Source organism: Solanum tuberosum, unplaced genomic scaffold (genome assembly GCF_000226075.1).
Source record: "Solanum tuberosum cultivar DM 1-3 516 R44 unplaced genomic scaffold, SolTub_3.0 scf00017, whole genome shotgun sequence".
Lineage (NCBI taxonomy): Eukaryota > Viridiplantae > Streptophyta > Magnoliopsida > Solanales > Solanaceae > Solanum > Solanum tuberosum.
The window spans coordinates 203,191-227,377 of NW_006238943.1; the positions used below are offsets into that span (position 1 = coordinate 203,191).

Below are 24,187 nucleotides of genomic sequence, written 5' to 3' on the forward strand. Positions count from 1 at the left end.
TAAAAAACAAAAACCCCCCCCCCCCCCACCCCCCACCACATTTTAAAAAAAAAAGACATAGGATTACCCTTAAAAATATGTCGTTTTTACTAAAATGATAATATATATATTTTTTCTCTAGCAATATTCTTGAGGTCTCTTTCTAGGCAATAGGAATTTATTTTATTTTTGGTTAAAACAAGTCACATTTCAAAAATTGAGTGCCTTCCGACCAGACAAAGATGGGCATTTTTAGAGCTATAATGTTAGTTTGTCTTGTGACAACATAAATCCTATATTTGTCTACAACTTTCAACATCCTTCTTTTTTTATATATAAATCCTATATATATATATATATGATTATATTTTTGGTTGTAAATATAAATAATATTGTATAATAATACATCTTTGTTTAAGATTAATCTTCATGGATAAAATATACTACTATACAAATGTCTTATTATTTTCTCATGAGAATTAAGGCTTATGATAATTAACTAATATAATTGGTAACAAAAAAATTGTATAGATCTAGTACACTTGCATGGTGATAAGGTTTGTTGGTTTGGTTGTCTTTTCTCATGTTTCATCTTGTCTTCTTTGTTTTCTTTCAAATTTTTAAAAAAATATTTGATATCTTTTATCAGCACATATATTGAATAATCGATTGATTGACTTAGATAGATAGATAAAAATTACGGAATATTTTTTTTTATCTCTAATTGAACGTATTCTAAATAAGAGGCAAATCCAAAAACTGCATGATAAGAACAATCGTTGGAAATGACTGTTAATACCCCAAAATTGAGAAACAAAAGGAGGAATTCGTCAAAGGAGTTCTCATCTGATTAGCTAGTCGGTGAGGCAATAACTTAACAAAGTGATGACTACGAATTGATCTGAGAGAATGATTAGCCACAGTAGGACTGAGGCACACGACCCGAACTCCTACGAGAGGTAGCTATGAGAAATAATTCACAATGGCCAAAAGCCCGATCGAACAATATTGTGTAGAGATAAAAGGTCTATAGGTCGTGAACTTTTTCTTTTTTCGGAGAAAAAAACCAATGATGATAACAAGGGACTAAGCATCGACTTAACTCTATATATGCCTAACAATTAATTTTGAAGTTTATGACTTCTGACGACCCCTCGTTTGCCACCATAATTTCTAATCCATTTATGTGTTACTAGGTTCGCAACTTATTACATGTATATATATATATATATATATATTAAAAATTTCTACACATATACTGACCTAATTAGGTTAAAATTACTGATTCTGCTAAACTCGTACAATAAACACTATATCCACCCCTAATGTTTCTCTTTTTTAGTTCAATTCATTAATCATTAAGTCACACTAGTATTAATTTTCTTGATTTATTATACTTAAAAAAAATATAGAGTAACTCACTACTGTTAACATAGGATACATACAAACATGAAATGTCACACCAAGACTTTGTCTATGCATATAATGGATCAACTTTAATAAAGTGAAGCTGTTGGTAATGTCTTTGTCAACATGTAAAGACAGTGGGCTTGTGTCTCAGTGTGATAGACTGATAGTGAGAGATGGAGAAATGAATGGATCAATCGAGTTGTGTTGGTATGGTTGAGATTAGTAACAAATTTATACGTTAAAAAATGAGGCGTGCGAATTTGTAGTTTTTTTGTTTGTTTGTAAAATTAAGTATTTTATGTATACATTATGATATTAATAGACTAAACGATGTACTTAATTGGATGTCGAGTTATTAACTATACGGAGGACTAGTGATGAATATTTTTCACGCATGTTCTAGAAATTTTAGATTCTTCTTTGATGGATTCCTATACCCTTAACCAGCAGAGTCTCAGGTTTGAACATGTAAGAATAAACTGACATGTCCAAATTTAATTGGACTCTAATATAAAAAGCGAAAACACACGAACAAAAAGAGATAGATGGAACCCTCGAACTTCACGCTGGCAAACTGTCTCACCATATTACTGTTTGATAACTACCACTCATAAACTTGACACTTTCCCCCCTCATATCTCTCTTCATTGTATACATATATACAGTCATATTTTACTTTTCCAAATGAAAATAAATAAATATATATAAAGTGGATGAAACACAATATATCAAAAGAAAAGAATATAAAAAGACTCCCCCCCCCCTCCCCCGCCCTTCCATTATATATGTCTTTATTTAAAATGAATCGATAATAATAATATACACAGTGTGATGTGAGACATATTTGGGAAAGATATGTAGAATTTACATAAGCCTTACTTTTTTTGTGTGTGTGAGAGACTGAGAGTTAAAAATACAGTTTTTGATAGACCCCAACTTAAGAAAAACAAAAATCAATAATAACATAAGACTTTTAAATCTTATAAAGATATATCACTACGAAAAAAGTGTAAATTACATGTGGATTTTCCTGGGGATTAGTATGAAAATTCGCAGGAAACTTACCAAGAAAATCCTCATTTAATTCACAGTTTTCTTGTAGTGTATATAATTTGCTAGTGACGTAAACTAGGAAGAGTCGAGGGGGTTCACTTGTAAGGGCTAATATATAGGCATGTATAAATTTATTTAATACACATAAATAGTTTATTCCAAAATAAGTAAGTTAAATTTTTAAGATTTCAAATCTATAAATTCAGAACTCTAATTACTCTTGTGTTCACTTGAGTCCCTTTTGCCTAATTAATTATAATTATACTTCACAAATAGAGTACGTATGAATAATATTTTAGTTATACGTAAATTATTGAATTTCATTGACTAAAAAAAAATGAAAAATGGGGTAAAAATATCCTTAGTGTTCGAATCTTATGTGAATTTTTGGTTGATTAGCCATTTTGTATATCATATTAAAAATAAATTTTGAATTTTTGTGATCATAAATTAAACATGTTATTTCTACGAGAGAGTGTCACAAAAAAAAATCCAAATCATTTTGAATTTAAAAGTTTACAAAAATATAAAAGTTACTAATATGTACATGCATCTAGGAAAAAACAATATACTTATATAATTTACTGTTTGCATGGACCACAAAAGAAACAAGAGTACGACCAGTAGTGTTTAAAACAGGAAACTGTCCAGAGAGTTACTAGAGTATATACTTTTGATTAATTCGGTGTTCGATAATAATATTGGAGCCTGAATTCGAGCATTAGTTAATGCAAAATTCATATGTAAAGACGATGATGCTCCCAATGTTGATTTTTTCATTTTAGTGAAACTGAACTCGAAACCTTTTAGTATGTGGATTCAATCACAAAAGTTGGCTCAAGTGTTATAAAATGTTTATGTCATATTAAAAAACCACCCATTCCTTAAAGGATCGATATGACACTCTTTAAGAATTTTTTATAAAATATGCATGTAAAAATAATAAAATAAAAATAATATGATGTATAAGGAGTGTTTTCTTCCTAATGTAGAATTTTTCAACGAGAATATTAATTAATTGGACCTAAAAATGGATATTGAACATCAGATGAAATATTGTGAATGTTATGTCATGACTAATTTTGAAAACACTTTCTTTGAATCGGGGTTTTTGTCGGAAACAATCTATTCATTTTACACAAGGTGGGAATAAGATCTAAATACACACCCACGTCTTTCTAAATTCCACTTATGAAATCTCACCATGCATGTTATTACTTAATATATGTTTCAATTTGTTTGTTCTATTTTTTAAAAATTTGTTTAGAAAATAATGTCTCTTTCCTCTTTCACTGACTCTTTTATTTCAATTTTTCACGTGATATGTTTAAAACCACAAAATTCAAAACTCTTCCTTACTTTCTTAAATTCTGTGTCAAATTAAAACGGGGGAATATTATATTGTTGTAACTTATAATGCCATTGCTAATTTATCGCCCGCATGTAACGTGGGAAAATGACTTGACCATGTTGCTTTTGTACAGCCTTTGTCTTTCCTCTTATTAGTCCTTGTATTCCATGGATAAAAATTAGGATCAGTCGTATCGTAGAATGTATTAGAAAAAATAATATATGTATTATTAATACTATTTTTTGATTTTTTGGTAGGAACTATAGATTGTTAGTAGATTTTTCTTCTTTGTGGTCATGGATTTTAAGTTTGGCTCCACATATATATAGTACCTATAGACAGAGGATGTACAAATTCATCTATGAGGCCGATATAGATAGAGTTACGATTTAAAATTTATAAAGTCAAGATTCTATCCTGTTAAACCTGTTAAAATTATTGAGTTCTAAATTTATACATGATAGACTTTTTAAGTATAAAATAGGATTCAAAAAAAAAATATTGAGTTTGACTGAACCTGTAACAATATAATAGAAGCACAATAGCTCCACTCCTAAGGTTCGATTATTATTATTATTTTATTGATCATAGTGTCTGGGTTAGCTATTGCGCAATAGTAATTTTTATCTAAATTATATATTTTTCTTTAAAATCGATAAAAATACATACTAGAAATTACTAGCGTAGAACCAATAAGTACTCAAATGGATTAAAATTCTGAACACGTAAATTTTAAATTTCACTTATCTTATAGGCTATATAGAGAGAAGTATTTGAAAACATCCTGAATTTGATCGTCCGAATTTAAATAATGATACTGTTCAAAAATTAACTATTCATGATTAGTAGTACTAACTTTATCGCCCGTGTTTAACGTACAAAATTCCAGATTTCTCATCTGTCCTTGTCTTTCCCCCCCAAGCCCTTGACTTGGGCATGTGCTTGTGGACACCACCCACCTAGACCTTGTTTCTTTTTTTCTTTTTTCTTTTTTCAATTTCAATTTTATGTTTCTTCAATGTTTTTTTTTTTTTTTGCTTTTTAACCGTGGTTCGATATTTGTATTAGAGTCGGACTGAAATTTAAATCGCGAATAGCAAGGCCCTTGTTGCACTTGAGTTGATATACTCTCTGAACTCCGGTTGTTAAATTGCGAAGGCTATGTTGTTGAGTTGCATGGTCTATCTCCAGAGGCGTTCACTCACAATAGTTGTTTTTTTTTTCATTTATAAGTTTTTGAACCCGAAATCTAGTTAAATAAAAGCAAAATTGTGCATAGCAAGGCCCATGTTGCACTTGAGCCGATACACTCTCCGAACCTTACTTGTAAATTGAATTGAATATGTTGTTGTTGTTGTTGTTGTTTTGCATGGTTTATCTCTAAAGGTGTTCACTCACAACAAATGTTTTTTCATTTCGAAGATCTCGAACTCGAAACCTAGTTAAGAGTGGAGGAGTCGATCCTAAAAAAATCCACATGTTTGAGTCCTAAGAATGAAAAAAATGTTAATGGAAAGCATTTTACCCATTTAGTGAGTCTTATACCACACGAAAGATTAGTCACATCAACGCGTATCAAATAATATATCTGTTATACATTTTATATATACTGGGTATACACAACAACTACAAACTATTATGATTATCCCGTAGAATAATTTTTAGTCTGACTGATTAAAAATGTTAAGATCCCTAATAAAAAAGATACAAAACATGGTGCCCCATGATGAAAACAAACAAGAAAGACATTTTTTTTTGCCCTATCAATATCTCTATGGTGAGAGGGCCTTTTTGTCCCTAATTCATGCACCTCCAAGACCTACACAAAGATTAATGATGTTTGATTTCTGCTCCTAAACAAGTCACACACTATGCCTCACTAATCAAATAATTTATTATACTATGATAGGGAAAAAAGAACAAGAACAAACAAATTGTAAAAAAATGGGGCCTAAAAAACAAACATTTTGGCAACTGTATGATGTTCAAAAAAAGGAGAGTTGTTATAACATCTACCTCAAAGTGATTGATTGGACATTGTGTGGTGATCCATTCATGCCATTTCTTTATTTTTGTAAATAATTGAGGTGAGCAATCCAAGTGTTTTAATCACCATGTCAATGTCTTAATTAATCTCTTTTTAATTTGGTTCCCCTACAATTTCTTAGGATGAAAGCATCAATTAAGATTTTTAGTGTAATGTATGTTAGTTATTGCCTATTTGGTTGAGGGGAAAAAAAAAACAAGAGGCCAAGATTGACAATAACCAATTTCTTTTTAGTGCTCTTATTGTTGCAAAATTTAGCGAGTAATATACATTTGTTATACATTGAATATACAACCATTAACGATTACGACTAGACAAGTGAAATTTCTCTAAGCCACCTAACAAAAAAATGTTAACATCCCAATGAAAAACAACTTATGAGACATGAAACAAGGTGACCCTTTTCCCCAATTGGTGAAAACTAAAAAAGCCAATATTTCCCCCAACACAAAAATATATATTTGTTTTCTCCAATGTTTATAAAATAATTAAATTAATTAATTTTTGTTTATGTGGTTACCACAACATCAATATGGGCCAACATGTCTTGGGAAGTTGATTCCATTTTTTCATATTTGGGCCTAATTGGTCAGTGGGCCTTACCTTTAACAGTAAATATGGGCCAGTTGGGGCCACTGTCCAATTTGCATGGGTTATAATGTTTCATGTCAACATTTAATCCGCAAGTCTTTTATTGTTTCATACATTTTACTGTTTAATAACAGTTTTACAGATTGTCAATTCAATGTTTGATATTATTATTATTATTATTATTATTATTAGGGATAAGGGTCTGAAAAATACCCCAACTTTGGTCGGATTTGCTGTTGCGATGCTAAACTTTCATAAGGACCTATTACCTCCCTAGACTATTTAATACCGTATTTTTACCCCTGAACTATTTAATAGTGTATTTTAAAGGTATATATGTGCCCACGTGGACACATTACTATTTATAATTTTGCATTATTTTTATGTCCACGTGGGCAAATATATATGTTTAAAATACAATATTAAATAGTATAGGGAGGTAATAGGTCCTCATGAAAGTTTAGTATCGCAACAACAAATCCGACCAAAGTTGGGATATTTTTCAGACCCTTATCCCTTATTATTATTATTATTATTATTAGGGATAAGGGTCTGAAAAATACCCCAACTTTGGTCGGATTTGCTGTTGCGATGCTAAACTTTCATAAGGACCTATTACCTCCCTAGACTATTTAATACCGTATTTTTACCCCTGAACTATTTAATAGTGTATTTTAAAGGTATATATGTGCCCACGTGGACACATTACTATTTATAATTTTGCATTATTTTTATGTCCACGTGGGCAAATATATATGTTTAAAATACAATATTAAATAGTATAGGGAGGTAATAGGTCCTCATGAAAGTTTAGTATCGCAACAACAAATCCGACCAAAGTTGGGATATTTTTCAGACCCTTATCCCTTATTATTATTATTATTATTATTATTAGGGATAAGGGTCTGAAAAATACCCCAACTTTGGTCGGATTTGCTGTTGCGATGCTAAACTTTCATAAGGACCTATTACCTCCCTAGACTATTTAATACCGTATTTTTTACCCCTGAACTATTTAATAGTGTATTTTAAAGGTATATATGTGCCCACGTGGACACATTACTATTTATAATTTTGCATTATTTTTATGTCCACGTGGGCAAATATATATGTTTAAAATACAATATTAAATAGTATAGGGAGGTAATAGGTCCTCATGAAAGTTTAGTATCGCAACAACAAATCCGACCAAAGTTGGGATATTTTTCAGACCCCTTATCCCTTATTATTATTATTATTATTATATCGATGTGGGTCGTGGTAGGATGGTTGTGATTCCTCCACCCTTGATCAGAGGTTTCGAATTCGAGTACTGAGAATAGAAAAGAAATTTTGTTCCGAGTGTCACCTCATAAGAAATGTCAAATGAGACATGCAATAGAGCAAATCTGGATTAGTCGGACTCCAATGCAGATACTGCACATTGGATGGGTAACCAAAAAAATGTTTGTTATTATTGTTATGTGCAGTGTGTGCCTTTCTTGATGTTTTTTCTAGCTTGGTTTTAGGTATTCGTATTGAGACTTGATTAAATTTAGATATGCGTTGAAAAGTTCCATGTTAGCAGTAAAACACTCCCTTATAATAACGACTTTGTACTTATCAGAGCTCGAATTCAGAATTTTTAATCAAGAATGAGAGAGCACTTTAATACTCTTATCACAAGTCACAATCCCTTTCTTGATGTTTCACTTCAGAGTTTATTGCAAATTTATTTTCTCAATGAGTTGGACTTGCCATGGCCATTCACATACTGCTGGAGACAATAAATGTATCCTCAGAACCTAGGGGGGTGGGGGATGCATGCATGTAGGGGCGGGTCCACCATTATAATTACGAGTTCAATAGAATTTGATATTTTTAACGTAGATGATCTTATATACAAAAAAATTATTACCATTTTAATGAATATTAAATTTGAATCCATAACTTTTTATTATCTATAATGAATTCAGTACTAAAAATCTGAAAGTTCAAACATATCATATCAAATTTTGAGTCTATGCCTGCGCTGTTGTGGATGCGAGTGTACCTACTAGTAACTACCTTATACTTGAACTAAATTCGAATCTACCATCAAAAAAAGAGTTAGCGGATACTACAATCACTAGTATAACTATTACATTTACCGATTTAAAATCCTGAATCAACCTCTAAACTCTGCTAGCCATAAAAACTTTAAAGAGGAAAAAAATTTAATCAGAAATATCACATGTATATATATGCCTTGTAATTGTAGCTGGCCCAAACTTTGCCAAATTAATTGGGTTCAACTTAGCCCAAGAAAATATTTTTGTTCCCATTATTTTTTTACTATATTCGTTTTTTTACAACTTTTACGTCCAAATATTACAAGAAGGGCATTTGGTCTAGTGGTATGATTCTCGCTTAGGGTGCGAGAGGTCCCGAGTTCAATTCTCGGAATGCCCCTAACCTTTTTTTTCCCATTCCCCGAAGCCTCGGGTACTTCATATCAAGTTTAAGTTATACACTTAAACGTTGTCTTATTTTCAAGATCGTAAATTCACATTATGGATGTCTTCCTTGTAAATACCTATTCCCCAAAGCCTCGGGTACTTTATACCGAGTTTAAGTTATAACACTTAACATTATCTTATTTTCAAGATTATAAATTCACATTATAATCCACAACCAAAACATATTTATTAGTGCTAGCAGTTACATTCCCTACTATAACTTAAGCACAAAAAATTCAACACAAATAAAAGTGGAAGCTTACATGTAGAAATCTTTAGAGTGTTCTACACATACGAAGTATGATAGATCAATCATCATAATGAACAACAAAAGTAATACATGCCTTAATTTCTATGCACAGTCAAACTTCTCTATAACAATATTGTTTGACCAAATATATGTTACGGCTGCGACAATAAAATATTGTTATAGAGAATATTTCCACAGAAAACATGATTGTTATAAAAGATAATTGTTACAAAGAGGTCCGATCCTATATTTACTAGAACAAATCAAACCAAACCAAAACATATTACTACTATTCTACTAGTTACATTCCCCAATCAGTACACACTAAAACTAAACACAAAATACAAACCAATACTATATATATATAATATGTAAACACAAATACTAGTATAACTTTAGTACATAATATTCAACACAATAATGAAAATGGAAGTTCATTTCCTTCTTGAATAATACCATATTCTTCATCAACTTCCAAATTCAACCACTTCAATTCTTCTTCTTCTTTTTCTTTTTCAACAATGGTACATTCCAATTCAATCTCTTTGTTCTTGCTACTATTTCCAATTTTGTCCTCAGAATTGCTCTCATCCTTCAATAAACCATAGCTAAAACAAACTTTTTCCCATTCTTTGCCCTCGGATAAATGCTTGTGTCTTCGTAGATACCTTTTCAATTCCAACAGAATGTTTCGAAAGGGCTAAGAGAAATAAACAACAAAATCAAGTTAGTATTATAATATATGCTCGAAAAAATTCATATTCTTGACATTATTATTATCACTACGAAGAAAGTATAAGTTCGTCATTAGTCCTATTTAGCAATAGTTTTTCAAAAAATCATGTTAACTACGAGCTGTTTAGTGAGTGTTAGTCAACTTAACATGATGGTCTAGAAGATTTATACACTTATAATACATAAACCTTATGTATTACTATATAATACTTTCATATTTTTCAGTGTATAGAAATTAAACTATGTTCAAAATGATAGACGTTCTTTCAAACATGTACTCGAAAATATGCACAAACTACTTCAAAATTTATTTTTACTAATTGATATAATTAAGCCCCATGAAGCACTTATAACAACAACAATAACAACATATCCAAGTAAAATTTCATAAGTGCGGTCTGGTGAGGATAATGTGTATGCAACCTTACCCCTACCTCGTGAAGATCTAGAAGTTGTTTACATGTTTCCAATAGATCATCGACTCAAGTAAAACATATCAAAACATGCATTAGAAGTATATAAAGTAGAAGGATAGCGGAGAAAAGAACAACAACATAAATAAATAATACGATAACTGAAGCAAAGGAAACAATAGTAATAAATTCTTAGAATAAAAGAGGGGAAAATTGAACCTCAGCTTTGGTATCAAAAGCCAGTCGAAAAAAAGCAGCAGAAACCGAGTGTTTTCCAACATTTTCAGCCAATTTGATCTGAGAAAGCCAATAACTCGACGTTTCCAATCTATCAAATCTGCATTTGCTGCATTTCTCAGCACTGTGAAAAGGAGTTGTGCTTCCAGAGAGTCGAGGCTTCGCCAAAACAGGCGATTTCACCGGAGTTTTTGGCTCAGCAGCAGCAACAACATCTCTGTTTTCGCGAAAACAGACACTTTTCTTTCTTGTTTTTGCTCTGTTTTCTTCTTTCTTGGCGCTTTCCGTTAATGGATTTACTGCAGAATCAGTCAAAGATTGAGTCTTTTTTGGTGATTTGAGTGGTTTTTGAGGAACCCCAGATGAAGATTTTGCCAATGGCTTTCCAGAAACTGTTTTTGTTGGAACATTCGTGCTTCGAACTGTGCCAAAAACTCTGTTTTGCCTGAAACAAACATATATGCTGACTCAGTGGCGTAACCAGAAATTTCACAAAAAAATGTTCAAGATTTAATACCAAGGATAATAACATAGCCAGTGTAATTCCACGAGTGAGGTGTACACATACCTTACCCTTATGCATACCATAAAGAGTTTGTTTCTGATAAACTCTCGACTCATGAAATATATCTATGCATAAAAAAAGAACTAATTTTTACAACCTATGTTCAGTGTGATTTTCTACCTACACAATATAATTTCCTGACGAAGGGTGTTCATTGTTCATCCACAACCCTTCATTCTACGTGGCTCCGCTACTGGCTAATCTATACACAAGAAAAGGTATGAAAAGTTGGAAGATTTGTGTTTCAAATTTTACGAAAACTCTGTTTTGTCCAAAACAAACATACAAAACAGAGCCAGAATTTTAAGTTTATGAATTCTGACCATCTGAATACATTATTTGTACAGATTTAATAAACTTTTAACACGAATACAAAGTTTGAACCAAAACTACAGAGTTTATCAAACTCGTAACTACCAATGTGGCTCCGCCCCCTGAACATATGCTAACTATAAACAAAGAAAAAGGTCTAAAAAGTTTATTTATTTTTTTGTTTACCTGGGAATGGATGGTTCTTTGGATTGGATTTTTGGTGCTTTTGAGATGTTTTTGTTGAATCTTGATTTCACAGATTGAAATTTACCTGTAATTTTTGTGTTAATATCAAAACAAACATTTATATATACATAACATAATAATTTAAATATGCGTAAACATAATTTTACCTGGAAATGGTGTAGGATGAAGATCCATATCTATAGACATAATAATAATTGTCAGAAAAAAATGAGTTGAATTAAACTTTCAAAAATTTATTTGTTGTTAATATTAATATATTTGGAATTATAACTTCTTCTTTTTTGAAGTTCAAATAATGATCAAAAGCGGGAACAGGTTTTTTAATTTAAAGTCACAGTTAGGCGCGATTATATCGTACGCTCCCCTAATTAGTTTATTTTGTTATAAAGCTAAAGGGGCAAGTTGGGAACTTTTTTAAATATTCTTTTTGATTCTTTACTTGATGTCTTGGTATTCACATTGGACTCGAACTAAATCTGGATTCACGAATTACAGGATCCATCTTTTTGGGATGACACTCACGTTTTTTTGTTTTTGTCTTTACGTGTTCTAGGAGCTGTCATTTTTTTTACTTTATTGGTGTTTTGAACTCGGTCAATTGAGATATAATAATTATGATTTGCCTTTCAAATGAGATGATTTTTAATTTTTGTTTTTAAATGGGTTGATCTTTAATTTTTACCCTTAGAGCGAGTAACAAATTTTTTAAAGGTGCGTGACATAACTTATAAAATATTATGAGGCGAAAATATAAACTTCTGCTCCACAAAGATTACGTAATTACACGATTTAAGATAACATAATCTCAAAAAATCCCTACCATTTGAATTAATCACAAAAAACCCATTTTCCTTCTCTCTCTCTCTCTTTACATTCAGATACATCATTTCGCCTCTTATATAAAGTACAGAAACCCCAACAATTTGGGCGCTAATTACATTCTATCCCGAAAGTTTTTCAAATCACAGTAATTCCAAAATTTTCAAACCTCGCGGATACATTGCTCCTTCACACGATACATAGTAAACGATACATGAGTTACGTATCAAATACATAACTATAAACCAGATTCATACTGATTTAGGTTTGAAATAATTTAGTTCATGTATCAACAATATTATTGTACCATATACATTGTACATAAACAAAGATATAATGTATCTGATAGGGTTGAAGTGATGTATCCGAATGTTTAGATTAAAAAAAAGGATTTTTTTTAATTAATTCAAATAATAAGAATTTTTAGAGATTATATCTTAAGTCGTGTAATTACGTAATTTTCGTAATGCCTAAAAGTTTAAAGACCAGTACAAAATAGGAATAAAAGTGTAAATGACCCGCCAGTTGGACCGTTGCCCAAGAGGGTTGTTTTGGGCTGTTATTGGGTCGAAAGAGGACTTCTTTAGGAAAAAATCCACTTTTTGAACCGCTAATCAAACTTTATAATATTTCAAAAGAGCAAAACTATTCAAAGTTTTATTTTTTTAAAAGAGGAAATAAAATGTTGACCAAAATTTCCCTAGTTAAAACATGGAAAAACTAGTCAAAACTTTAGGGGATAAAGGTCTGAAAAATACTTCAACTTTGGTCTGATTTGTTGCTGCGATACTAAACTTTCATGAGGACCTATTACCTCCCTAGATTATTTAATACCGTATTTTGAACTTACATATTTGCCCACATGGACATAAAAAATAATGCAAAATTATAAATAGTAATGTGTCCACGTGGACACATATATACCTTTAAAATACACTATTAAATAGTTCAAGGGGTAAAAAATACATTACTAAATAGTCTAGGGAGATAATAGGTCCTTATAAAAATTTAGTATCGCAACAGCAAATCCGACCAAAGTTGAGGTATTTTTCAGACCCTTATCCCAAACTTTAGTCCTAGAGATTCATATGCATCATTTCAAACTCTAATCTTATTGAACTCCATGATTATTTTTAATGGAAATTCATAACATTATCCTAAAATTTCACTTGTATAAGTTGAAATTTCAAAATTTAAATTAAAAATATACCATAAGTGAAATAACCATTTAACATTATTTGAATGACTTTTATATAAATGAAAATAATCATTTAATATAATTTAACTAATGACACTTATTTCAAAACTTAAGACTTTGAGCATCTTCCGATTATCCTACTTGCTTTAGCTGCTTTTTAACTTATGACACTTATTTCAAAACTTAAATTTATCATATGATGAGAAGATAAATAATACTATTGACTAAGCATGCATTGATGACTTGCAATTTGCATGCAAAATTGTTTATATAAGAAAAAGTAAAACAATCAACTTGAAGAGAAGTTTCCTAACCATTTGTGATGTATATAGTGCTTATTTCAAAAGAGTGACTTAAAATAGCAGAAAAGGACAAGCACTTAAAAATTGACCAATGAACAAATTGATGAGATGCCACTTTGAAGAATTTATATTCTAAACAAATTGTGTTCTCATTTGTTTGGAATCTAGCAAAGAAACTTTCCTTTTCTATGTGCACTTAAGTTTTCTATAAAGAAAAAGAAAATATCATGTCCGTCTCAAAATACTTATCATCTTTAATTAAAAATATTTATTTTAAAAAGTTATTATTATAAAAGTTCGCTTTTCTCCATTTTACGTTTAGTAATAATTGTTCTTAGACACTACAAATCTCTCAGTTGTGACACATAAATAGAGTCAATATTTAATGAAGAAAGATTATATTTTAAGACATACATAAAGATAAAACAATCAAAATACTTTTTAATCAATATTTTTTTAAACGACATGTAAGAGAAAAACACGATAGATAATGAGACAGATGGAGTAAAATGTTAATTCGAGCCATAAATCTCAATTTGCTCTTTTAATTTCATTGGCCTTAACCACAATAGGTCCAATTCACACAATTAATTGTAAACTCATTAATTAGGATTCACATTACAATCCATAATTACACAATTCAATTTTGAAGTTTAATAAACAAACACAAATATAAGTTTTGGCCAAAACTATGGTATGCAGAATCCGCAATTAGAATTATAGCTCCATTAATTTTAATATATATCAAATTACTCTGTCATCAAAACTTTAATGAATTAGAACAAATCACTTAATAATGAAAAGGAAATTATAGTCTTATGTCAACTTATAGTTGAAAGTCATCGTTTTGCATTTTTCATTCACTTAATTATAAGAATCTTTACTCTGCTTTGTTTGACTGTTTATCACTTAATATGTTCATTTGACCAGAAAATATAATATTGGAATCTATTGTCCAAAAAAAAAGAAGAGATAATAATACATATAATTAAGAAATTCCAAAAACAATTTTTTTTCCTCAAATAAATGAACATATTTTAATCAGAAGGAGAGTACATAATTAATTAGTACTTGAGATTTGAGAATCATTCAACTTCACATATCATTTGAAAGTGTCTAAGGGATTAGTTTAATCTTTCTTTTTGTTATGATTAATTAATAATTATCTATCCTAATGTCCACATCTTAGCTAGTAAAAGACGAGTTGTTGGACATGTTCACACGAGTCGTTTGATTTGTGGAATAAGATGAATATTTCTGAATTAAATTTGAAATTAAATTTATATACTATTTAGTTAAATATATAACGTATTTCAAAATAATTTTATATTTCAAATTTAATATTATTTTATCTCAATTAAAAATAAGGTAAATTAATTTTTGAAATTATTATCTATAAATTATAATTTCGAAATAACTTAAAAGAACGAAAACTTTGTTATCAAATGAAGACGTCATACTACCTTAAATAAAGTTCATTCAAGGACACCTACGTTTTTTTAAAAATAAAATAAAATAAATAATAATTTAAACAACGGTTAATTAGTGCAATCTAAATTATCCATCCAATTTCTTGCATTAGTTATCTGTCAATTTTAAATACTCTTGAAATAAACGTTTTATACATAATACAATTAAGGATATACTCTACTAGCCGAACAATTAATGATTTGTTATAATAATAAATTAAATGGTTGTACACCTCCATTCTTAGTCAATTCCAAAGAATAATTTTTTTTTAAAAAAAGTATTCAACAATATTTTAATACATAGAATCAACCGATAATTACTCCATAATGAGTCAACATCCCAATCGTTTCTGAATTTCTGATAACAAATTTGTTATGCCTTAAGATCTTGATAGAACAGACTGACTCAATGTCTTAACTTGACCGAAATGAACCATTTTACATGACTTAAAGAAAATGTAAACAAATATTTTCTTAACAATTAATAAGGTGACAGATGCGTAATATTTTTCTAGTTTAAGTAAAACAGAAAATCGTCACCAAAGTCAAAGAAATATGTATAATACATACATCATATCATGACTATCTAAATATATGAATAATATATACCAACGAAAACGTGGACTAATATTTCTTAATCGTTAAATATAAAGTACACGAATATTTAGGCATATAAATTATATAGTCTGAAAATAGTAGTTTGATCAAGTCAAACTAAGTATTTCCTCTAACATATTGGTTTAAGTCGATGAGTCATTCCTCCTTTCATCACTCACCATCATGGGTTGGATTGTGGTAGGATCGTTCGAGATTTTTTCGCTCTTAATTATAGATTTTGATTTGAATCCTTTAGAAATGACAAAAATTCTATTAAAGCATTGTTACAAGAAATAAATCATATAATGTGTAAAATCTCTGAATTTAGTTAGGTTTAAATAATATGGATATCGAACGCTAAATAAAACCTTTTTAAAAAACTTATTGGAAGCATTGCCCCCCCAAAATGGACTGCGCTAGACACAATGAACTTTATAATACACGAATTTGAATTTAATCGAGTCAGATTTCAAATACCCAATGGAAAATCAAGAAAAAAAAGTCATTCCTCCTTTCAATTCTTTCTCACGCGGCTACAGAGTCAAAGTCATCCATTTTCCCTCAATTCTATAATTTTTTTTCTTTCTTTTAGTTATCTTTTTGTCCCCAATTCTATAATTGGAGTTGTATATAAATCATACATGGTTTCACTTTGTGTACTATCCTAACCATTCTCTAGCTACTACACTCTATATATCTCCTTTTCATTAATTTCGATTTACGTCAGCGTAGACTCACCAATAAAATAAACTATTCATTTATAAAAAAAAAAAATTCAAAATCTCTAGTTAATTAAGAGTGAAAAAAGTTTCATCTGCTCTGATCATCACCTGATCGACCCTTTGAACTAATTAAGAGTTCAAGAAAAGGCGAGACGGGGAGATGGCGGGAGGAGGAGGAGGAAGATCGTTGGAGCAAACGCCGACGTGGGCGGTTGCCGTAGTTTGTTTTGTGTTGGTTGCCATTTCTATTGTAATAGAGTTCATCATCCATCTTATTGGCAAGGTAGGCCACTAACCATGCAATATTTTGATGAGTTTAAGTTATATACATATATGTGTTATTAGATTATTCAAAAGATATCTACAGGTAAGTTAGATTATTAAATTATGAGATTTATAATCTTATAGTTAATATAATTTACTTGCTATAACAAGTGAAAATGTCTGTAATTTATATAAAGGTTTCTTACACTAATGATATTTCAACATCCACAACCATAATTATTTATACAAATTGTGTACATATAACTTAGATATATTTCAATAAATTCACAAATATAATTTTATCATTAATTTTTTTTTGCCCTGCATGTATAGTGGTTGAAGTCTAAACACAAAAGAGCATTATATGAAGCACTTGAGAAGATAAAAGCAGGTACACTTTAAATTCATATTGTTCGAATCTTTCAAATATATTGTCATTTTTGTTCTGTTATTATCTGATTCTTCATAATTACATAACTTTTGAAGAATTGATCTGATCAACAACATATATGCTCGTTAATTTTTTAACGAACATATTTTTATTTTTTTACTAATATTTTTGTTTTGATTTTTTTTATAGAGTTAATGTTGTTGGGATTTATATCCTTACTATTAACAGTAGGGCAAGATCCAATTTCAAATATTTGTGTATCTGAAAAGATTGCAAGTACGTGGCATCCATGTAGTAAACAAAAAGAAGCTGAAATGAACAAATACATTTCCGGTGACTTAGAAGGTCATCGCCGGCGACTTCTTACAGCTGATGATGGCGGAGTCCGGCGAGTTTTGGCAGCTGCCGGAACTGACAAATGTGCAGACAAGGCATGTTACTCGTATTTATTATTTTTCTTAATGAACACGAGTAAAACTAAAATGACAGTTGAAATGAAACAAAAAAAGTGTTATATATAATCTTGAATGATGAAGTATATATATATTTTGTAAGTAAATAAATAACATATCATATCGTAAGTTAAAAAATACTTATAAGCTAATTTGATCGACTTAAAATTAATAAAAAAAACACTGCCTTTAATTATTAGTCAATGCTAGTGCTTATAAATCGAAATATGTCAAAAGTCAACACTTAGTTATTACCCCTAACTTAATTAATTTTAGCTTGCATAGTAATATAAGTACTTTAAGTTTGACCAATTTTATTTTATTATTTTATCCTTATTTTTTTTGAAATATTTTTACCTAAACAAAAATCCTAACTTTCACTTCTTCCGTATTTGTCTCTTCTTTTTTTTTTTTAAAAAAAATACCATTTTAACATTATGATACATTGATACTTTTAAATTTATCAAAGATTTTTTCTTACCAAACATGCCAATTGTTCAAAAACATACTTAACAATTTGTTTATAAAGTTAATTTCAACGCTTAAAAATATATTTCTATATTTAAATTTATCAACTATTTACGATCATCTAATCAAAATGAGGTGTAAATTGTTTTTTTTTTTTTTGAATTTGTAATTTGCAGGGAAGAGTGGCATTTGTGTCTGCTGATGGTATTCATCAATTACATATTTTCATTTTTGTGCTGGCTATTTTTCACGTATTCTATTGTGTTACCACATTGGCACTGGGAAGAGCTAAGGTATTTATATCAAATAAATATTTATTTACTTATTTTTCCTTTAAAAAAAATAGAAAATACTATAGAATTTTTCAAATTTAATTTTTTTTTAATTTGGTTGTATTTTATTAATTTCAGATGAGTCGTTGGAAGACATGGGAAAAAGAAACAAGAACAGCTGAGTACCAATTTTCTCATGGTAAAAATCATCCTAATATTTATTTTTGATGGAAGTTTATTGAAAATTGGCTCGTTAGAATATATTCAACGATTTTTTTGTTGAAAATTTCGTTATAACGAGTCAATTTTTCGATGTCAAAAATAATATATTAACATGTTTGATAATTTAACAGATCCAGAGAGATTTCGATTTGCTAGAGACACATCATTTGGAAGAAGACATTTGAGCTTTTGGACTAAAAATTCAGTTCTTCTTTGGATTGTACGTCTCCTTGATCTCAAATTTAATATAAAAATAAAATTTTGAGTTAAAAACCTATTTATTTGACTTTGATGCATGTTCAATGACAAAATTTAAAATAATATATTATATTATATTTTATTTATTTATTTAATTGTAATTTAATTTGCAGGTTTGTTTCTTCAGGCAATTTGTAAGATCTGTTCCAAAAGTTGATTACTTGACCCTACGACATGGTTTTATCACGGTAAATACATAATCAATAATTAATATTGAAAATTTAATGATAATTAAGTACATAATATATTAATTTATTTCCATCTAAATATAAACGATAAAAATAAATCTACGAAAATGGAAAATGACAATTTATGAATTTCTTTCAATATATAATTTTTTTAAAAAAGTCGTGTATTTTGTAAAGCAGAGATGCATGGTGTACAGGCTCAATGAATTCAACTAAACATAATGTTTTTGACGCAAGCCATAAATATATATATAAAAGTCTAAATTCATTACCTTTAGATCAGAGTATTTTTTATTCAAATTAGCTTTTATATATATATATATATATATATTTGTTCTAATTTTATAATTTTGGTTTTTTTTTACAGGCACATTTGGCACCTCAGAGCCACATAAGTTTTGATTTCCAAAAATATATTAAGAGGTCATTAGAAGAAGACTTCAAAGTAGTTGTTAGCATCAGGTATTTTTTAACTTTTAAATTTATAATTAAAATTTCTAATTTAATTAATTAAATATACTTCAATCCATTTTTTGCACAAATATTATGTTTAATCCATATATAGCTGAAATTAATCTTCTTTTTTTGTTGTATTTTTTGCAGCCCCCCAATTTGGTTCCTTGCTGTATTATTCCTACTCTTCAATACTCATGGTAAATGCGGATTTGACTTTCAATTAATTAAAATATAAAATATACGCTTTTGATATTTTTATGTCAGTATTATATTATATTTTGACTATTTTAGAAGTGCGTCACACTCAAATATGAAGTGACAATTAAGTTTAATTTAGTATACATAGATATTCAAATGATAAAAGCGATTTATACTTCAAGAAATGTAGGATTATTTGTAAACAAGTGGACATAAAATGCATACTTCTAGTAAACATTTTTTAATAAAATGCATACTTCAAGTAAGAATTTTAAAAAAATTTTAATCAGATGTTTCGAGTTTGAGTTTTGAGTGTGAAATTAATCAATTTTATTACGGAGGGCTTTGCTTTTCAATTTGACTTTCCCATGTGAATCTAAATGCCTTTACCTTTCGATCTAAACTTTTCAACTCCCATCCAAATTTAATCGAATTTTAATCAAAATTAAGTTGATTAAATAATTTCATTGTCATTTGTGGACAGGCTGGTATTCTTATCTGTGGCTACCGTTTATTCCGTTACTCGTAAGTAATTCTAAATCATTTTGTACACATTTTGCATTTGATTTTTTGTTTCATTTATTTCTATTTTCCACATTTTATATATCTATCTTTCCATAGTGAATTATATGTATTAAGAAATTTATTTACTAAATATAAATATTTGATTGTGACTCAATTATTATTATTCCCTATCTTAATTAATATTGAATTTTTCGTTTTTTTAGAGTAAAATAGTTTAAGTTTGACTGAAAAATTTACGCATGAAATTTTCAATTTTTTTTGAAATAAAATTTTATATATTTGTAAACTACGTAAAGAGTATTATAAGTCACAATAATTGACAATTCAAAGTATTTAAAAGATATACGAAAAATTTACAGTCAAAAATAGACTTGTTTGAATCTCAAAATTTATAAAATATCACATAAATTGAGACAGAAGGAGTATTATACAATATTATATATTAACTTGAGATTGTTAATTGTAAAACTCATCATAATTTTTAAATTCCGAATTAGTCTATGTTTCTATCCTTTTAATACTCATGAAAATTCTGACTCCGTCATCGATGCAGGTGATATTATTAGTAGGGACTAAACTACAAGTGATTATAACAAAAATGGGATTAAGAATTCAAGAAAGGGGAGAAGTAGTGAAAGGGGTCCCTGTGGTTCAGCCTGGGGATGATTTATTTTGGTTCAATCGTCCTCGTTTACTACTTTTTTTAATTAATTTTGTTCTTTTTCAGGTATTTTTTAATATTTATTTTTAAGAAAAGTCATTTTTTTTAATTTTAAATAATTTAATTTTTTTTACCTTATTAATTTTATATTTTTTTGTGATTTATTGCAGAATGCTTTTCAATTGGCTTTCTTTGCTTGGACTTGGGTAAGCTCAATTAACTCTAGTAGTAATAGCGTGGACTAGACATTTTAACTTTCGATAATCGATTAAATAGTCATTGTCATGGAGTTTCGAATTTAATTCATTCATGAAAATACCTTGGATTCTATTCGTTACAACAATAACGATATAACGAATTTAGTATAATTTTATAAGTGAGGTCTGAGAAGAAGAGAATATATGCAAACCTTATCTTTACAAGGTAGAGAACCTGCTTCCGAAAAAGGGCAGTCCGGTCGGTCAGTGGCGGAGCCACCTTATAGTTAGGGTTCATCTGAATCCCTTTTGGTGGAAAATTATATTATTTATACATGGCTAAAATCATTTTTTAGGTATATATAGTAGATGTCGAACCCCCTTCGGCTATTTCGTGTGTCTATTTCTTAAGATTTTGAACCCCCTTATTGAAATTTCTGGCTCTGCCACTGCAGTCATTATACTAAGCTTCCGCAATGTGCGGGGTCTATTATAAATGCATTATCACGTATTTTTGTAAGAGGTTGTTTTTACATTTTATACATAACATATAGCAATATTTTGAAATTTCATGACAACGACCATTTGTCAATTATAAGGACGGAAAAGTGATTATTTGTGAATTGTATCTCATAATTAATTCTAATTTTGTTTGGTTTCTCTTGTAATTTAAAAAAAACAGTATGAATTTGGGCTGAAATCTTGTTTCCACGACCATACTGAGGATATCGTAATTAGAATGACAATGGGGTTAGTATTAATTATCTTCTAATTTCTTGTTAAACTTTTATTAATTTGATCCAAATTACTTGCATATTAAAATGTTGATTTAATTTTTGGTGTAGGGTTCTTATTCAGATTCTTTGCAGCTATGTCACTCTTCCATTATATGCTCTTGTAACACAGGTAAATTAAGTTATATACATCGTCAACGTAATTTTTTTTTTATCCAATTAGGTTACTTTTTGATATGCCACTCGTTTTATTTTTAAGATTATTAATCTCACATTTTTATGTTTCAAGTCATAGAAACAATAATATTATGATAAAAATTATTAAAATCACCTAGATATTACGTGGACATTTGGACATAAGAATTAATGTGAATTTTGAAAAAAAAATAGAATGTTTTATTTTCAAGTTAAAAATGATGTTAAGAAATTAGAAATTGAAATTGTGTTTGGACATGAATACAAATTGAAGTTGTTTTTTTGAATGTTTGCGAATGATTTGGAATGAAAAATTGTGAAAAATGGAGTTTTTTCGAGTTTCGAAAAATTAAAACAATTCTATGTCCAAACATTTTTTTCCAAAAAAAGTGAAAACTATCCATGGTCAACAAACGGGCACTAAAATTTCTATCCTTCACTAGAAAATCTTGTTTTCCACCTTCATACTGAAAGGATTTAACTTATACGTACCGTCAATATAATAGTATGTTATTATATACTATCTATCTTACCTTTCATGTATTATCAATTTCACTTATTATGAAAATAATGTAAACACTTTAAGTGTTGCGATAGTGTAAAAATTCTTATACTTCAAAATGTTGCACAATTTTAAACAGATGGGATCAACAATGAAACCAACAATCTTCAATGAAAGAGTAGCAACAGCATTGAGGAAATGGCACCATAGTGCCAAAAAACACATCAAAGAGATCAACAAGCAACATTCAAATCCAACAACTCCAATGTCAAGTAGGCCAGCAACGCCCTCTCACGGCATGTCACCTGTCCATCTCCTACGCGGTATCAGGACGAGTGACATGGACGTGAGTCCACGAAGATCGAGTTATAATGTAGACCATTGGGATATTGAGGGCTCGCCATCTCCAACTCGATTCTATCAGGGTGGTAATGGAGATGGCTCGCCCTCACCATCCTACATGCATCAAGTTCAAATTAGTCATGACGTAATACGTCATGACTCTGAAGGTCACGAGCCTAGTTTGTCAGAAATTGAGGCTCGTGACCAACACGAGATCAATATTGCTCGTCCAAGGGATTTTTCATTTGATAAAATAACGACTAGTGTATAATTAAATGTTACAATTCATGTAATGAGTGGCAAAGTCACTTTCGTTGAAAGGGCGCTAATTGACATCTCTTTATTGGAGAATTACACTACGTTGATAGTTCAATTTTTTTCTTTTATGTATGTATATTATATGTTGAATTTTTCATTAATTGTTTTATGTGTTTAGTTCTAATCACATCAATGAAAATTTAGGTTTCACCACTCATAATTTTTGCACAAAATTATTACATAATAAAATTGTTATGAAATATACAAAATATGTGACGATGTAATGAAGGAGATAAAGATGATGACTCACCCAAAATTACGAAAATTTGTTATGCAATGATAAGTACTCTTTCATTCTTAATTAAAAGTTTCAAATTTAATCTCTCAGTATGAACAGATTCCGATGATTTTCCACCATAAAACGACAAACTCCGGGAACGACAAGTGACATATATAATGCAGCGCCCATAATACAATAATTTGTGTAACTTTTCTAATGGCTGCCCGCCCACCCACCCCTATCCATATATCGGCTATAAATAGAATTTTTTTAGTGACAGATTCAGAATTTATAATATATGTATAATTTTTTATAATTTGTATTTTGTATTTTAATTTCTCTATTGAAGTACTTCATGTCCCTACAGTATCTTGGATAATCTTTATTTTAAAATTTAATTTTTGAAGTTGTCACATGTCAGATATTGGACCCTAATTTTATATATATTCACACTTCAAATACCGTATATAAGTTGTAGAGATGAATTTAAAAAAAATTAGTTTATGAATTCTTGCATTATAGGAAACACAATTGATCAAATTCTTATTAATTTATACTATATATATATAAATATATATATATATATATAT

General features: G+C 29.3%; 2 protein-coding genes and 1 non-coding gene across 3 annotated transcripts; 2 read left to right on the forward strand and 1 right to left on the reverse strand.

Annotated features, from left to right (window-relative positions):
- Positions 1–8,789: 8,789 nt before the first annotated feature.
- TRNAP-AGG (transfer RNA proline (anticodon AGG)) lies at positions 8,790–8,861 on the forward strand. Its single transcript has one exon. It is a non-coding gene; the product is annotated as a tRNA-Pro (tRNA).
- A 677-nt stretch (positions 8,862–9,538) lies between these two features.
- LOC102602435 (uncharacterized) lies at positions 9,539–11,883 on the reverse strand. The gene is made up of 4 exons (XM_006340084.2): positions 11,774–11,883; positions 11,607–11,691; positions 10,526–10,988; positions 9,539–9,858 (listed from the first exon to the last, which is right to left on the reverse strand). The coding sequence occupies exons 1-4, from the start codon at positions 11,811–11,813 to the stop codon at positions 9,568–9,570; spliced, it is 879 nt and encodes a 292-aa protein (XP_006340146.2). The 5' UTR covers positions 11,814–11,883; the 3' UTR covers positions 9,539–9,567.
- Positions 11,884–16,693: 4,810 nt separating this feature from the next.
- LOC102602773 (MLO-like protein 6) lies at positions 16,694–23,417 on the forward strand. The gene is made up of 15 exons (XM_006340085.2): positions 16,694–17,017; positions 17,332–17,389; positions 17,579–17,820; positions 18,486–18,602; positions 18,720–18,780; positions 18,935–19,023; positions 19,175–19,249; positions 19,617–19,711; positions 19,853–19,902; positions 20,388–20,428; positions 20,982–21,155; positions 21,260–21,295; positions 21,969–22,036; positions 22,132–22,192; positions 22,857–23,417. The coding sequence occupies exons 1-15, from the start codon at positions 16,895–16,897 to the stop codon at positions 23,328–23,330; spliced, it is 1,764 nt and encodes a 587-aa protein (XP_006340147.1). The 5' UTR covers positions 16,694–16,894; the 3' UTR covers positions 23,331–23,417.
- The last annotated feature ends 770 nt before the right edge of the window (positions 23,418–24,187 follow it).